We start from the raw sequence: 17,827 nt of genomic DNA on the forward strand, positions 1-17,827 counted from the left end.
TATTAACTTTTAATTTAAAATGTAATTTATCAAATTATCAATACAAATTATTCATTTTTTAAGTACATGATAATAGAAATGTAATCACATTCCTCTTTCTAGCATCTAAAAAATAAAACAAAAAAAATAGCTACAAAAAAAAAATTACAGCTGGGCATAGTGGTATACACCTTTAATCCCAGCACGCAGGAGGCAAAGGCAGGTGGATTTCTGTGAGTTTGAGGCCAGCCTGGTCTACATAATGAGTTTCAGGCCAGCTGGGTCAACAGGGAGACCCTGTTTCAAAAAACCTAACAAACAAATCCATCCCATGGCTACTATAAGAGTTTCTCTACCACCATGGTCTCCTTGTATACTTTGGAAGAAAAAAAGATTCCCATATTACTAGTCCTCCCCCTAAAAAATACCAACCTTGACTTTAACGCTGAACACGTAGCTCTCCCAGCCCTAACTTTTTAGGACCACTCAATAAGCCCTCAGAGGCCGAGACTTGTCAGTCAAGGTCACAAGTCGTGGACAAGGCCTCATCTGTCTTGTTCACTGCTGTATCCCCAGATTAGCACAAGCTTGCCATCTAGGAGGATCAGATGTTTGTCATATCAATGAACGGATGACCCCATAGGCACATGCATAAATGAGTGAGGGGCTATGAAGCCAGGAGTTGAGAGCCAGGTTTACCTAAGTCCAGCCTAACGGTTTCTCAGCTATTCTGCTCAGTCCCTTTTTACTTTCCGAGAGCACTTTAGGATGCTAAAGTCTTCTAAGTGCATGAAAATCTTAGCTAAATAAGCTATTTTAGTTCTACATACCCGGTAAAACTGAAAAACAGTTCACTCGGGGTAGAATTCATTAGTCCATTTACAATTAGGGACTTTTTACAACTCAAGAATAGCACCTACAATCCCCTGACAGTGCTTGCCCTGCCCTAAGCTGTTCCCCGTTCTTCCACACATGACATCTCCCTACCCATACTGAGTGTCCTAAAGAGCTAAAACTGTGCTTTCTCTTTCTAAAGCACCTACCAAGTTTGAGCACAGAGTGAATGCCAGTAAAAAAAAAAAAAAAAAAAAAAAAAAAATTGCTAAATTTATGCCAATGTGTATGTACACCCTGAGGGGCAAAAGTAGATTTGGTCAGTAGAAGAGTCAGTGCATACTTGTCCATCTCCTAAGACTAACACAATACCTAGCATATACTAGAAGCCTAAAAGTAAATAAACGACAGGACAAAAACTTAGAAGTGATCAAGCCACATCTTTTCTGCAGTCATGTTTTTCATTCAAAAACATCCACTCATCAGGTATTTTTGTGCCAGGCTTGTCTTGGTTGCTCTGAAACCCAACTTCCCACAGAGCATGAGCCCTCTTCACCAGTTACTACCTCAGTATTTAGTTCATTTTTTGGCATGGGACGTAAGAGTGTTCCCTTCCTCAATATGTCAGATATACCTCTTTTCCCAGTTCAGCGTCCTAGTCCTGCCCTGCACACAGCGATTCTTTTTTCTTTTTTGGTTTTTGAGACAGAGTCTCCCGGTAGCTCCAGCTGTCTGGAACTCCCTATGTAGACCAGGCTGGTCTCGATTTTGATCTCACAGAAAAGAAATCCACCTGTCTCTTCCCTCTGCCCCCTGTCCCCGCCTCTGCCTCTGCCTCCCAGTTCTGGGATTAAGGGCGCGCCCGGCACACCTGAGCTAGGGCAAGGTCTTTCTATGTAACAGGGGCTGACTAGGAACTCACGTTGTAGTCCAGGGCAACCTTGAATTTTCAATCCCCCTGCTGGCAGTCACCTTAGTGCTGAAATAACAGGCTGGCACGACCAGGCCCAGCATTGTGGTTAGGTACAGGGAGGAGTTAGGGACAGCCTTGGGATAAGCAAATGAGACCATACTTGAGACAGCCTTCAATGTCAAAAGCATAAATATTTAATATACGAAAGAGACATACAAACTTTTGAGGAAGTGATATATGGTCAAAGCACTGTAAAAGTATTATTACCTGGATTACACTAAAGATCTAGGTCTGTAAAATATTAAGAATAACAGCAACAGGTCACACCAAAAAGGCAGCCTAAAGCTGTCAATAAAAGCTGTCACAGACTAAAGTAGCAACGAATATGCTATCTCATTATTAGCCTTTATGTGGAGTTAAAAGTTCCTGCAACACATTAAACCACTGGGCAAGCTCTGCAGTTCCAGCCAGGCAGTAAGTTCTGCCTTCTTGACTGCCATGGGGCATTCGGTGTGTCCTGGGTTCTTAAGGCCCAGTTTAAAACACCATATTTACTAGTTGTCGGGATCTTCAGCCAAGAATCCAAGCTCGCCCGCTCCAGCTCATCCACTATTGCATCATTTGCAACCAAAGCCTTCTCAGGCCGCGACTTGTAAAATTCAAGTCAGGTAAAATGGCAGCAGCGGCAGCCGCCTCCCCAGCCCGCACCTCCGCTTGGAACCAGCGCGCCGTCTCCGCAGCTGCCGGGGGCTGCACCGCAGCGCACCAATCAACAGGTCGCCAGCGGGACCGCGCGGCACCCGAGCCCCCGGTACCAGAGGGGCAGCGTCCCTGCCGGCCCGCTGCGGCTCCCGACTCCGGCCCCGGCCGACACCGCAGAACTTCACAGAGGGGAGAGTCGGGGTCCAGAGACTGCACAGCCGGAACCCCGAGACCCGGCCCCGGTCCCGCATGCCCGGCCCGCAAGGACGCTCCCGCCTCGAAGGGCAGCCCAGCCCATCCTCAGGACCCGAGGCACCCCGCCGAGGCCCGGCCGTCGCGTCCCGCGGGGCTCCCCATCCCTCCCACGCCCCGCGGACTCGGGGGACCAGCCCGGATCCCCGCCGCTCGCACCTCGTCCGCGTCCAGCTCCACTCGGCTGCCCACGAACGCCATGTTCTCCCTGGGCTGCCGCCGCCTAAAAACACCCGGGGAACTCAGAACCGACTCTTTCCCGGCTCCGGGTTCACCCCAGCGCGGGGGAAGGAGGAAGGGGGCGGGCCCCGCACGGCCGGACCAGGCTGTCCCCGCCCCCGGCGCCGCGGGACTCGCGGAGCATCCATTGCCGGAGCGCACGCCGGGCGGACGCCCCGCCCTGGGCCCGCCCCCGACTCCACCCCGCGGGCTAGCCCCGCCCCCGCACGCGGCCCCTACCGAAGGGGAGACTGACCCGGGTTCCCCAGCCTCGCTCCACCCTCAGCCCGGGGGGCGGAGTCACTCGGCGGGTTCTCCGGGAAAGAACCCCAAGGGTACCGGCCTCGGCAGAGGGTCGGCACACGCCGGACACAAGTGCGGAGCTGACATCCCAAGGTCATAGCTGGGTTCCCCCAGGGGCCAGCGGTCCACCTGGTTCTTGGTCTGGAGCAAAGTGTTTCCTTCGCCCGGAGGACAGTGTGTCTGGCAGGTATAGCCAGAGGACAGTCCCAGGTCACTGGTCACCTAGAGGCATCTGACACATCACGTGCTTGGTTGCAGTGTGGAGAGCATCTTCAGATACAGGAACTGTTTCCTAAGTATGTTTTAAAAGCAACCACTTCAGGACAGAGGTTTTTACAGGGCAGAGCCCTGTACATGCCCTACCCTCGTCCACATTATTCTCGCTACAGCATCTCTACTGCAACTCTTTCGTCATTCTAAATATAAGTGTACAATTTGTGCTTGAATCACAAACGAGGACAGAGGTGCTGTCCTATCCCCTGCACCTAGAGAGCCCCTGCACACAGAAGGCGCTCGACAAGAATCTGTTGACTGTGTTGAGAAATTGATTCCTGCTTCTAACCTGTAGCATAATTGAGCAATCCAACTGGAAAATTAAAAGTTATATATTTTACGGTTGAGGGTCGGTTTTATTTTTTAAAATAATAAAATTCCCCCAAGGGTGTAATTAATGACACATGTTTACAAAATACAATCATATAGAGAATCCAAAAAGTTCCCTGTGACCCTTTACTATCAATTTCCTATCCTTAATCCCTGGCCTCTAGCAGACACCAATCTTCTATCACTATTTTTTTCCTTTATTGTATGTAGTCGTTTGTATCTGGTTTATGAAATGCCATTTAATTGTCACTCAATAAACATTATAAAAACAGCAAGCTAATTTTAATTCAGTAGCCATATAATGGGCCCCTTGTATCTTACTTATTCTTCGTAACCCTAAGAAGTAGGATACTGTTATCTTAAAGATGAATAAACTGAAGCTCAGAGAGTTTAAGTCACTTTCCTGAGGTCAAGCAGCCATTAGGTAAAATAGGGATACCAGAATCTGAAGCCAGACTACAGCACCTGGCTGTTAACCAGTCTCAGTACGCCTCCAACCGCCCCCTTCTTTCTCCTTCTGGGTTTCTGTGGAGCAGCTGCCGGAAGGTCTATTAACACATTTCCACTGAGTCACCTCAGCATCCTTGATACCATCTTCATGGTGTTACTGTCTCACTTACCTTTAACACAGCAGCAGTAAAGGCCTACTAAGGGAAAAGTTTCTGGTCAAGAGAATAGAATCTCTGGCTGGTTGGAGAACCAACTAGTGCGTTAGGCGCGTCAATCACTTGGCCAAGGGACCACCCCTAAGAAGTCAGGTCCACCTTAAGCCGAGCTGAAGAGAGAGGCAGAATAATCATCTCCTTAATGAGACAATGTGTGTTTCCTTCCCATAATTACAGCCCCCAGCACAATCTCCTCGAGAGCTGCAGGTAGGATGTGTAGTTCTAAGTCGGCCTTCTTTCCTAATTAATCAGAAAAGCATTAAGTTTTCTGTTTCTTCTTTCATCTCTTTTCTAAGCATGCTTCCCTAACGCTCTGGGGGTCCACTCTTTCACTAAAGCGCCTTCCTTCCTATCATGTGCTGCGTGTCTGTCAGGTGTCTGCTTGTCCCCCATGTGGCAGCCCTTCTTGCCCGCTCAGGCAGCGTGGCCTTGTCTCGTTTTCTCCTTCTCTCCTCCTCCAAGCAGCTGCTGAGATTTACAGCTCACCTGCCCTGGAGTTTTCTTTTAAACTAATAAAATTGTCCCTGAGCTTCCATTTGAGTCCTTTCTTTAATCCCTTTATTAATGAGACTAAGAACCCCAAGAAGGGACCCTGATTTCCCCTGTATCACCTACTGACCACCAAGGAACGCCCCCAAAATTGCACAAACACCTTTATCCTAAAAAAGAGAAAATGGTTTTGTAAACAGCCTGGCTGGGATGAAGAAAGTCTGAAAAGATGCTTGTGTCCTTCACTTGGCTATTAGACTAGTGAAAGAGTTTTTTGTCCCCAAGAAATAGGAATTATACCAGGAATTTCATGCTGGAAGAGAAAGCCTAAAGCCTGTACCAGCTGAAGGGAAACTTTTCTCCCAGAAAGAGAATTGTGACTTGTCAGACCACCTTGCAAAAACAAGAATGGGTGTGACCACACCTTGACCACACTGTTTAGCTATGTATGCCTCTGGCCCTCTACTGAAATCCTAACTTCTTGTCAGGACCCCACTCCCCAAAAGATGAACCTGGGGAGTTGCTGGATCTTTTGGTCCCTCTTCCCAACATGGCCACATTGAATAAAGCTTTCTCTGCGTTTCACTGTTATTTTGGCTCTTCAGAGATGGGCTGCTAAACCTGGCTTACTGGGGCACATACAGGCTATGACCCTTAGTCCAGTAACAGTTTCTAACCCAGAAATAACAAGAAAAATGAGAGTGATTGTAGTGACAAATATAAAACCCTCTGAATGTACTAAAAATCACTGAATTAGGGCTGGAGATGTTGCTCAGCTGGGAGAGTGCTTGATTGGCATGCACAGAGACCTGAGTTCCATCCCCAGCACTGTATAAACCAAGTGTGATGGCTTACAATCTCAACACTCAGGATGTAGGCACAAAAGGATCACAAGTTCGAGGTCATCCTCCACCGAGAGGCCAGCCTAAGTGTTTTACTACATGAAACCCTGACTCAAAAAAAAAAAAATATATAAAAACTAAAAGGCAGAAGGATGCAAAAATTAGACACTGGTACAGGAATGGATATTATTGGATACAGCAAAGAATGCAATTTACTGTCATATGCACATCTCTAAATGCATCTATATGTATGCACAGTGTGTATACACATATATATATATACATATATATATTGAATTGTAGTCTTAGAATGGGTGACTGAGTTGGAGGTCATTTAATTCTAATATTCTAAAACCAGTGAAAGTTTCTGCTGTCTCCCTTAGCCACTGCCATGTCCTCTTTATGCTTCACTTTCTGAACACTAGATTTCCTATCTGGGGCCAGATTCTACCCCATTACTCATGCCTGATGTCACTTTTTAAACTTCACTGATTCCTAAATTAATATGATGTTTTGATATGAAATTATCTTTTTGGTGACTTCCTCTCCCATCTGCTTTGTTATTTTCTGATGACTTTCAACTCTTCCAGTTTTCAAGAGATGCAAAAAATACGGCTCTAATTAGGGACATAATTATGCTGAAAATCAAATTTCGTTTTTTTTTTAATTTCTTATAAGCTTGAGGAGTGGGGGGATTTTTTTTTTAATGTCAGAGATCAAATCTGAAACCCTAAATATGCTGTCAGTTCACGTCACTACACTACTAAAACTCATGCTTCAATCATAAACAATAAATGTGTTGTAGCCACTGGAACACCTAATTTATCTGCTTTGCCCCTAGCAGATGTTAGCTTTCTTTTCCTGCATACATGTGACTTTATAAGCTCACAGTTCATAAGCATGAAGCAATTCTTTTTAATCAACAATTAGAATGGATTCAATTGAAAAACAGAACTCTTGCCAGTTACTGTGCTCTGTCAGATGAGAGCACTCAGCTCTTCCATTTCCTGAAGTGACTAGCAGAGGGACGAAGCAAATGAGGCTGAAATTGCTTCGTTCTAAAGCAGCACACACTGAGAGATGCTTCAGTTTCAAAATGAATTTAATATTGCAGACAATTTCAGCTTTCATATTCTGAATGTGTTATTCTTAGCCAATATAGGGGTTTTGTTGATACTTGATTTAAATAAAAATTACGTCTTCATTCCTGTAAGAGAAGCTCAAATCTGGGCAGGAAGTGAACATTGCAATCATGTTTGAGGATGGCTTTGTCCCATGTTTATGTCCTGTTCCTCAAGGAACGTTTCTCCTTCTGAAACAGCCCCTCCACCTCTGACACACTCTACCACATCCTGCTGTGCTGGTTGCACTTACTACCTGAAACCTACCTCATTCATTCACTTGTTAACTTGTGTAGGGCATGTGACCCTACTCCCTCCACTATAGCATAAGCTGCAGGAAGGAATGAAACTTGTGTTTATATTTACAGCAAAAACTCCAGGATAAACATTTAATGGATGCTTAATAAATGGCTATTGCATGAATGAAGTATAAAATGTTCATAGTACATTAAGGATTATTGCTTGAACTTTGTAATGCCAATGTCAATGTTTTAGCATAACCCATAATAATGAGGAGGGTTTAAAGAATGCAAGGTATCTGCCACATTTCTAAAAAGGAAATGTGAGTCTTAGTGACTTGGCATTTGCTTATAATTCCAGGTGAAAAGACAGAACCATGCAGAGCCTTGGGGTCAGCCTGGCAGACTTGAAAATTCCAGGTCAGTGAGAGATCTTGTCTCAAAAAAATAAAAAGCTGAGGGGTGGGGATGGCGCAAGCCTTTAATCCCAGCTCTGGGAAGGAAGAGGTAGGGGTACCTCTGTGAGTTTGAGGCCAGCCTGGTCTCCATAGCGAATCCAGGCCAGCTGGGGCTACAGGGAGACTCTGTCTCAAAAAAGACCAAAAAATAAATAAAATTAAAACTTCGAAGTACAAACTTGTCACGTGGGGATCTTGTTAAAATGCTGGTTCAGTGGGAATAAGATTCAATGGCTCCACAGCCTAGCAAGCTCCAGGTGAATCACATGCTGCTGGTTCACTGCCTGCACTTACCAAAGAAATTCTCCTACACTTAATAAATATGCACTTTGCTCTGTTTTACCATCTTTCACATCTACCTAGTCTTTTTTTTTTTTTCAAAATCATTAAGAGTGGGACACTTAAAGGTCCCTTGGTGACCTAAGAGGAAAATTCCTATTCCTAAGAGAGGCTTTGATTTTAGAGGCCAAAACCTATTTAGTGAAGTGAAATCCTTCCTTAAGAAGATCCCTTGTTGTAGGAATTTGAAACAAGGCAAGTATACATTTTGCCTTGCTTAACTGCCGTTTGTTCTTGATCCTTTCTCTCTTTCTCTTGCTCTCTCTCTACCCTTTTCTCCCTCCAATCATCTTCCCATTTGCTTTTATAGTATCTCTTTAAATTTAGTTATTCTTTTTTAGACGAGACTCTTAGAAGAAAGTAAGAACCCAAAGATTCGCTTTGGCAATATGTGATTTCCAAGAAGTGTTGAAGATACACAAACAAGACCAATAAGTAGGAGGAAGTCTGTAATGGGCTATTCATTACCACCTGCCATTCAGGCCCCCCTTGTCCCGTGACTAAGAGAATCTGATTGTATACAATACAAGACAAGTGTCTTGCTAAAAAGTTACATATCCAAGGTCTCCTTTTCAATAACTGGCCAATGTATGGGGTGGTAATTGGCAGAGTGCTTACCTAGCATGGAGGAAGAACGGGTTTGAGCCCCAGCACTGCATAAAATGGGCATAGTGGCACTTGTCCGTAATCCCAGCACTTGGAAAGTAAAGGCAGTAGGATCAGAATTTCAAGGTCATCTTTGGCAATCTAAGGAGTTCAAGGCCAACCTGAGCAATAAGAAACCTGTCTAAGACACCTACACTGCCTAGCTGTTTAGACCCTCTCCACACTGTCCCCATCCCTGCCTTAGGCCTAGGCCTCTTCCTGCTGGACCGCCTGAGACCTCCCAACAAGTATACCTCTCAGCAGTCATCAAAGAAGTTTTTTTTTTTTGGAACAGATGGAGACTATTGCAGAGTGCCACAACTGGTCACACAGACAGAATAGGGGCTGGAGAGATGGCTCAGTGATTAAGAGCACTGGCTGGTCTTGCAAAGGACCCAGGTTTCAATTCCCAGCATCCACATGGTGGCTAACAACTATCCATAACTCCAGTCCCAGGGGAATCCAACGCCATCCAATGCCCTCTTCTTATCTCCGAAGGCATTGCACAACACAGGTATACTTACACACATGCAGACAACACAGTCAAACACATAAAAATGATAAAATACTTTTTAAAACACAGAGAATAAGCGCCCAGCCTTAAGTGACACATCTAAAATGGAACCTCTAAGCCTAAGGCTCATGGAACATAGTAGAACAGGGGGGTAGAGATATTATTAACGCATTTCTCAATTCTTACCAGCGAAGCTTCCTCATGCAACAGAGTGCGATGCACACAGAAAACTACAACTGGTCAAAATGTAGAGAACAAGAGACTGCAGAGTATGTGTCCCTAGATAGGGCTCCTGTATTAAACGTCTGTCACCCAGGGCTGTGAAGGTGCTCATATGATCCTGCATCAATAGTACCAGCATGCATAAGACCCATGCAAGCTCAAATCAGACAAAAACCCAGCATAAAACTAGGGAAATGGTCAAGAAGCCCCAATCTTAGCTGAGGAACTATTGGCAGCTGATCACTAGGGTGAGGGAGAGTTGGTCTTTGTTAAGGGAATGAGACTAGACCAGGCTCCAGTGGATGGACTCACAGGGAGGGACATCTGGGGACACAAACTTGACTTGATAGGCCTTAATAAATATGACAGAATCTGGTGGGGGACCCAGGGGGTATCCAGATAGGGAGAGGATGTAAATATGATCAAGATCTATTGTACGAAATGCACAAAAATTCAATCAAAAATAAATATTAAAAAAAAAGAGGCCAGGCATGGTGGTGCATGCCTTTAATCCCAGCACTCAGAAGGCAGAGGCAGGGTGATCTCTGTGAGATCAAGGTCAGCCTGGTTTCCATAGTGAGTCAGGCCAGCTGGGGATACAGGGAGACCCTGTCTCAAAAAATAATAAATGAATAAATAAATAAATGAAACCTGCCTAAAAATAATAAAAAGGTATGTAGCTGGGTATGGTCGTATATACCTGTAATCCCAGGAAGTAGAATGACCTGGAGTTCAAATGCCTATACCACATGAGACCATATCAATAAGCCACACGTTTGACCCACAGTGCCAAGAAGCGGAAAAAAAAAAAAAAAAAAAAAAGTGTAACTAAGAACTGGCCAATGGAATCAATTACATCTGGGTCCCAAGAATGCTACTTGAAATGACCCAATTTTTGCTCATCTGCCCCTCCTTCCTCTCATAGCCTAGATGCAATGGCTATCTTATTGGACCATGAGGTGAATGACTTCAGAATGGGAGTCATAATCTAGAATATTTAAGCAAAAAGACAAAAGTTGAGGCTCCTGAAAACTGTGGAGCTGCCACACAAGTCTGAACTGCCAGCCTTTAGCTTTCTAGTGCATTAATGACAGATCAGTTGTACCTTCATTAAGCCATTGTTATACTGAGATTTCCACTATATGAAAACAAACTCAAATCTCAGCATGTACCTAATTCAAAGTGTTATTATATAGGTGTCCCACACAGCCAGTCTTTCCAGCAAAACGAATGTAGAGCTTCTGCTGTGTGTCAGGTCAGACACCGGAGAGTTGTGTAACGCTGCACAGACCTCCTAAAGAGGTCTTCTTAAGTCCTGTTCTATTTGTACTTTCTTCTCTGATAGCTTTCCCCTTACATTACTGGGGTCTTTTATTGTCCAAAAGTCTTAATAGTCTCCACATACTGAAAGACAGCCTCATCTTCTTAAAGACATCCTCACTGCATTTTATGTAAAGGCATAGTAAGCCAATAATTACTGTGATTATCTTTTCTCTTTGACTTTTTTTGATACAGGATCTTGCCACGAGCCACAAACTCATGATATTCCTGCTTCAGCCTTCCAAATACTAGCAATGTAGGTTCTTTGAGAACAACAGTTTCAGCTCTTAGCTAGCTTACCTCAGAAAACTAGGATGCTGGGTCATCAGTGGTCACTAAAGCCACCAAAGTCAGAGACTTTGGAGTTCATACATTGTCTCATGCTCAAGAAGGAGCCGGGCATGGTGGCACATGCCTTTAGTGCCATCACTGGGGAGGCGGAGGCAGGCGGATCTCTGTAAATTCAAGTCCAGGCTGGTCTATATGGTGAGTTCCAAGCTAGCTGGGGCTATAGGGAGACTCTGTCTCAAAAAGACCAAAAAAAAAAAAAAAAAAAAAAAAAAAAGAAGAAGAAGAAGAGGAGGAAGAAGGAGCTGTGAACACAAAGTGAACACAGCAAATACAGATTCATTAACGAAAAGTGAGAAAGAACCCTAGAGAATGGGAGGGTTCCAAGGGAGAACACTAGCTTGACGTGTTGCCCAAGGGCCTTATGGGCAGCACTAGATCCTGAGGTAATCTTTATTGGGATCAGTCATTGTCCTAGTTTGGTTTTTATTACTGTGACAAACACAATGACCAAAAGCAACTTGGGGGAGGAAAGGGTTTATTGTTTACAGGTCATAGTCCTTCTTTGAAGGAAGTCAGAACAGGAACTCAAAGCAGGAACATGGAGGCAGAAACTGGAGCAAAGACCGCAGAGGAACGCTGCTTATGGACTTGCTTCCTCTGGCTTGTTCAGCTATCTTTCTTCTTATACATCCCAGGTCCATCTGCCCAGGAATGGTACTGCCCAGAGTGGACTGTGCCCTCCTATGTCAATTAGCAATTAAGAAAATGCCCCAGAGGTGCCCACAGGCCAATCTGTTGGATGCAAATTCCTTAAACGAGATTTCCCCTTCCCAGGTATCAGTAGTGCCTTGACAAACACTATGACAAGCCATCTTTGAGCACATCATCGGGTCTGTACACTTCATGCATGCTCCCAGCTGGAGAAGTGACCAAGTGTCACTCATTCAACTAGGGGAAAGGTCACATGTGCTTTGTGATTAGCTCATGGTTCACCATGGGCCCTGCCTTTACTGCCTACGGACAGCTTAACTCCTGTCTCACTAGGCTTACAGGAGTACAGCACCCTGCTTGGCTTTTTTTTTTTTTTTTTTTTTTTTTTTTTTTTTTTTTCTTTTTTTGTGTATGAATGCTTTGCTTGCATGTATGTAAGTGCACCACATGTGTGCAGTGCCCTCAGAGGCCTGAAGAGGGTGTTGGAGTCCTCTGGAACTGGAATTACATGTTGGTGGTATTGTTAGCCACCACCTGTGTGCTGGGCACGGAACCTGGGTCCTCTACAAGAGCAGTCAGTGCTCTTGTCTCTCCAGCTCCATGCTTAGCTGTCTTTAACAATTCTGTTCTCTTTGCCTCTTTTAGGCCTAGTATTGATCACACTCTGTCTGGGCTGCAGCTTCTACACTAACCTAGAAAGGGAGTCATGCAGGATACAAACATTCTTTGCAAGGCAGGCACAAGGTAACATCTATTTTCTAAATTAGTTTTGACTTAACACTGTGAAAGAAAAGTTCCCAAAAAGAACTCCGGCATCTTGGACTAAACTTTCTGCAAGGCTGACCAACTGATTATCACTCTCAGTGGAGAGTTTGGAATGTTGCAGGTCCAGAGTCTAATTACGATTTATCTCAGGCCATCTTTAGCCCCCTAAACAGCCACTCCTTTCTCACCTGTTTCTGATCTAACATCCTGTGACTAACAGATTAAAAAACCTTTTAAAATGTATTAACAATGGACCACTAGGTTTCGCCAATCCAAAAGCTAAGAATGTCATCGATAACATCTGAGACCTATAGTAAGAACCTTCCCACTTTGCTGAGACCCGCCTACTGAATCCCCCAATGTATTTGAAAAGTGTCTTGATTTATGACTTTTCTTTGTTCTGTTACTATAAAAATGTAAGGCAACTGTTACCACGCCAGAACATGGAATTTGGGGTAACCTGAATCTGTGTTCCTGGGCCATGGTCACTCATATTTGGCTCCAGAATAAACTGTCTCTTATCCCCTTGGAGGTAGGAGTTATGCTTTTATGTCGATAACACTACCAATAGCTCCAAGTGTCTCTAAAGCAACAGCCCTCAAGCTTAGCATGCACCTAGAACGCTTGTTAAGATGGATTGCTGGCCCTAGCCCAAGCTCACAGTTTCTGATTAGATAAGTCCTGGGTGGGACCCAGGTGTTCCTGCCACTGCTAACTCAGTAATCACAGTTTAAAAATCACTGTTCTAAAGTATGGTAAGAAATCTGAGCCCTTCACACATAGGCAACATACCTGGCTTCCATACAGTCTACCAGCTATCAGTTCCAGAGGGAAAGCTAGAAGACTGCTTTGGTTGTGTTATGAACTGAATATTGATGCCCCAAAATTCTTATGCTGGAACGTAGTACTCAAAATGGTAACACTAGGATGGGTCCTTTCAGGAAATGGTTAAGTGATAGGGACTTACCTCTCATGAATGTGATTATGGTCTTTGTAGAAGAGGTTGGAGAGAGCTGTCCTCCCCTTCTGCCAGGTGAGGGGCAGCAAAGAGCAAAGGTGAGAGTACAACACGTGCCAGTCCCTTGACTGTGAACTTCCCAGCATCTAAAGCATTTTTTATGAGGGGAGGAGTTGGACAAAGTCTCACACTACAGCCCTGGCTAGGTGTGAACTCATGGCAGAGCCCAGGCTGCCTCATGGTAATCTTCCTGCCTCCCAAGTGCTAAGATTCCAGATATGAGGTACAACCCAGCCCCTAAAACTTGGATGAATATTTTTTTAATATTTTTATCTGTTTATGTCTATGAGTCCCTTATGCCTGCATGCATGTAAAGGGCACCCATGTCAGGCAGTGCCCACGGAGGCCAGAAGAAGGCATCAGATCCCCTGCAACTGGAGTTACAGATGGTTATTAGCCACCATGTGGGTGCTGGGATTCGAACTGGGGTTTTCTGCAAAAGCCACCAGTGCTCTTAACACCAAGCCTTCTCTCCAGCCTGGATGAATACTTTTTATTATTTATAAATTGCACAGTGTAAGGTGTTTCCTTTGATACTCTTCCAATAGGAAAAACAGTCTGTGATAAAACTACATCATTTCAGCCAGGTGTGGTGGCACACGCCTTTAATCCCAGCACTTGGGAGGCAGAAACAGGTAGATCTTTATGAGTTTGAAGCCAGCCAGGTCTACATAGCAAGTTCCAGCTCAGCTGGGGCTACAGGGAGACCCGGTCTCAAAAAGACAAAAAACAAAAACAAACAAAAAATTTCACAATAGTGTAATTTCTGATGTGAATCAAAGGAACCATTTCATTTTCATACTTTTATTTTGCTCAGTTGACCTATGAGACAGAGTGGGCAGGGATAGGTTCTCACTACTATAAACCACAGCCTCATTTCTGCATGTATAGCAGAACACCAGTAACAAATCATCTTCCAGTCCTATGAGACCTGGCTTTCGGGTTTCTGACTGCTATGATTTGAAGATGATTTGTGTATTCTCTCTCTCTCTCTCTCTCTCTCTCTCTCTCTCTCTCTGCCTAGGCTTCTCGGATTGAAAATTAATCCCTACTGTGAGGTGTTAAAAAGGCCGGAAATTTAATCTGACTGTGGTGTTTAGAGATGGAGCTTGGGGAAAGTGATTAGGATTAGATTAGGTTATTAGAACAAAGCCCTCAAGACAGATTCTAGTGACTTTATAAGAAGAGAGAGATACACATATACATGTGCTTCCCATCTTTGGGGTTTTTGTTGTTGTTGTTTTTGGTCTTTTTAAGACAGGATCTCCCTGTAGCCCCAGCTGGCCTGGAACTCTCTATGTAGACCAGGCTCACAGAGATCTGCCTACCTCTGTCTCCTGAGTGATAGGTTTAAAGGCATGTGCCACCACAACCAACTGAAGGGGATGATTTTACAGTTCCAGATAGACCAGACACCTTCAATAATTTCAGGAATGTCATACTAGCTAATATGTGGGGAAGCTAAGATGACATAATTTATGCTCTTTTTTTTTTTTTTTTTTTGAAGAAGGTAGGATTTAATGTAGCCCAGGCTGTCCTCAAACCGTCTATGTAGCCCAGGATGATCTTGAATTTCTGATCCTCCTGCCTCCACCTCCTAAGTGCTGGGATTGGAGGAGTGATCCACCATACTCAGTTTTATGTAGTGCTGGGGATAGAACCCAGGGCCAGGGCCAGTGCATGCCGGGCAAGCACTCTACTAACTGAGCCACATCCTTAGTATGTGACACATTCTCTGCCTCCCCCCTCCCTTTCTCTCACCTCTTCTTAAATTTCCAGCTGATTTTAAATTCCCTATTGATTTCCCAGCAGAGAATTTTACCTGGAAACATATGCCCTAGGCTTCTGGGCTCAGGTGCAGTCTAGGAGACTCTTACCTGGCTCTGCCCCTGCACCTGGGCTCTAAGGCGGCACAATATTATTTCTGGATGCATGAGCTCTCTTGATGTCTCCTAAACACTTCACGGCAACCTGCAAGACACCCAGGGCTTACACTTTACAGGTGCAAAACTGAGGCTCCAAGATGTTAGATGATTTGCCTGATGTCGTTACTGTATGAGGTTTAACTACATGCTAAGGCCTTTTTCGAAGGATGTTTTATGAAAGATATAAAATGTGTAGAGATTATTTTTACTGAGAGATTAGGAAAGGTGTAAACACCCCCAAAAGCTGCCTCATTACAATAAACAAAGCCTAGAAATGTGAGCACCTCTCCCCATCATAGTTCTGTTTGTCACTGAGATGGCCTTTGGAAACATAGATGCTTATATATACTTTAATGACACTGCTCTTATACAGAGAATCCTTGTACCAACAATAAATAAATAAACAAATGAATGAATGAATGAATGAGTGAATGAATAAATAAATAAATATAAAGGCTATACTGTAAAAAATGTTGAAGTAATTTTTGAAAAGTTCACTAAAAACTAAAGAATTCTTTTGGGGGGAAAAGATGTAAGAAATAGTGAATCTGTATAAAAATGATCAGACACATAAATCAAAGAGAAGATTCCAAATCAATAACCTAGCATTACACTTCAAAGACAAAGAATAAGAACAAACTAAACCCAAAGTTACCAGGAGGAAGAAATTGTTAGAAATGAGATAAAGGAAATACGAGCTATAAATATCAATGAAAACCAGAGTTGATGACTTGATTCTTTGAAAAGGCCAACAGAAGTTAATCTACTTAAACCCAAAAAGAGAGAGAAACTCAACTTACTTTAAAGTCAGAAATGAACATGTGAACATTACTACCCACTTCAGAGATCAAAAAGATAGTAAAAGAATACGTAAACCTGCTACGACAACAAAGGCCTAGGTGAACTGGGAAATCCCTGGAAACACACAAAGTTCCAAGACTACAGATAGAAACAGAAGATCTAACTAGACCCAAAACTAGTAGCTAAAACATTCCTACAGAGAAAAGTCCAAAATCAGATGGGAAAAAAATAAAATAAATATATATAGAGATATATATAAATATATACACACAGCCACACACATATTGTGTCTGTGTGTCATGTGTCTGTGTGCATCAAGAGGAAGAATTCCACACTCCTTTGATCAGGTCAGCATTCCCTCAGCACTGGAGTTAGAGATATCATAAGTAAAAAAAAAAAAAAAAACTATACACCAATATTCCTTTTTTTTCCCTCAACCGTCTTGTTTGTAGGTGATACAGACCTATAACAGACAACAGTTTAACCAGAGAAAATTAAGCAAGTTTATCAAAGCACACAGTGGCCACTAACACAGGGAGAAGGTCACTCAGATTCAGGGGATCTGACAGCCTCTTCTGACCTCCACAGGCATTGCACAACACGGGTGCACTTACACACACTGCCTACGGCAATACACTCATACACATAAAAAAATTAAAACAAAGAAAGAAAGAAAAAAGAAAAACTTTGTGTAGGTTGGAGAATTTGGAAGGGAAATGAATGCCAAACTCACATTACAGCAACAGTGAGAAATTTCACAGCATTGTTGAAGTTTGGTAGTACAGTTTGGTCAGTAAATAATGCTTAAAAATTATAGTGGGCATATAGAATTGAAAATTTACATTCTAAAATACAGTTACATATTTTTAGTTTGAGAGTTACGTTAGTTTAGTTATTAATTTTAAAAATGCTTTGAACTAAGACTCTAATATTTATCTCTAGAAGTTTGGTGATTTACATTTTCTGTAGGACACAGGTGAAGGTGCACTGGGGCTGTAGAAGAGTAACAGAAAAATGATGGAAAACCTCTTGGTCCCTGGGAATGGGAAAGGTCCAACATCAAGGCCTGGATGCCCAGAGTTCATGTGGAGGCAAGACCATGGCTGGCTGTTAAGGGAGGTGGGAGTTTCAGTCTAGAGAATCAGTCTTCCCAAGACCAGAGTCTGCAAATGACAAAACCTCCCTGTCCCAGGATAAGCCCAAGACAGAGGCAAAGCCATTGCCATGCACATCCTGGGACTTCAGGAGAAGGGGTTGTGGGAAGTGTACCCACTCAGAGAAGGTTGAAACTGCTGCCCAACATTGGGAAGTCCTCCATCCTCCAATCTGCTTCACCATCAGCCTACCACCAGAGGATTCCATGCATTCTGTCATATATGCTAAGCCCTAGCTGGTCAAGCATTTGTACCCAGATATCTCTCGGTGCAAGTTCAACCACTGATGTCTAGTCAGCCTATCTAAAGTCACTCCCTTGAAGAAAATCAACTCTTCTTCACCCAGCAGTAATCAGTTGGCGATAGTTCCTTGGCTAAGGTTGGGGTCTGCTGCCCATTTCCCAAGTTCTATACGGGGTTTTTGTCTGATTGAGTCTGCACGGGTCTTGTGCATGCTGTCACCATTGTTGCAAGTTCATACGGGCAAGTTCCCAGTGGCCTGA

At 43.8% G+C, this 17,827-nt stretch overlaps 1 protein-coding gene across 2 annotated transcripts in view; it reads right to left on the reverse strand.

Annotated features, from left to right (window-relative positions):
- Ttc39b (tetratricopeptide repeat domain 39B) overlaps positions 1-2,981 on the reverse strand; it is a 139,778-nt gene extending 136,797 nt beyond the window's left edge. For both annotated transcript variants that reach the window (XM_008848842.3, XM_008848841.3), the window contains exon 1: positions 2,840-2,981. In XM_008848842.3, the coding sequence (XP_008847064.1) occupies positions 2,840-2,881 (42 nt within the window). In that variant the 5' untranslated portion in view covers positions 2,882-2,981. The remainder of the gene's footprint in view (positions 1-2,839) is intronic.
- Positions 2,982-17,827: the final 14,846 nt, after the last annotated feature.

Source organism: Nannospalax galili, unplaced genomic scaffold (genome assembly GCF_000622305.1).
Source record: "Nannospalax galili isolate Female #2095 unplaced genomic scaffold, S.galili_v1.0 scaffold663, whole genome shotgun sequence".
NCBI classification, from domain to species: Eukaryota; Metazoa; Chordata; class Mammalia; order Rodentia; family Spalacidae; genus Nannospalax; species Nannospalax galili.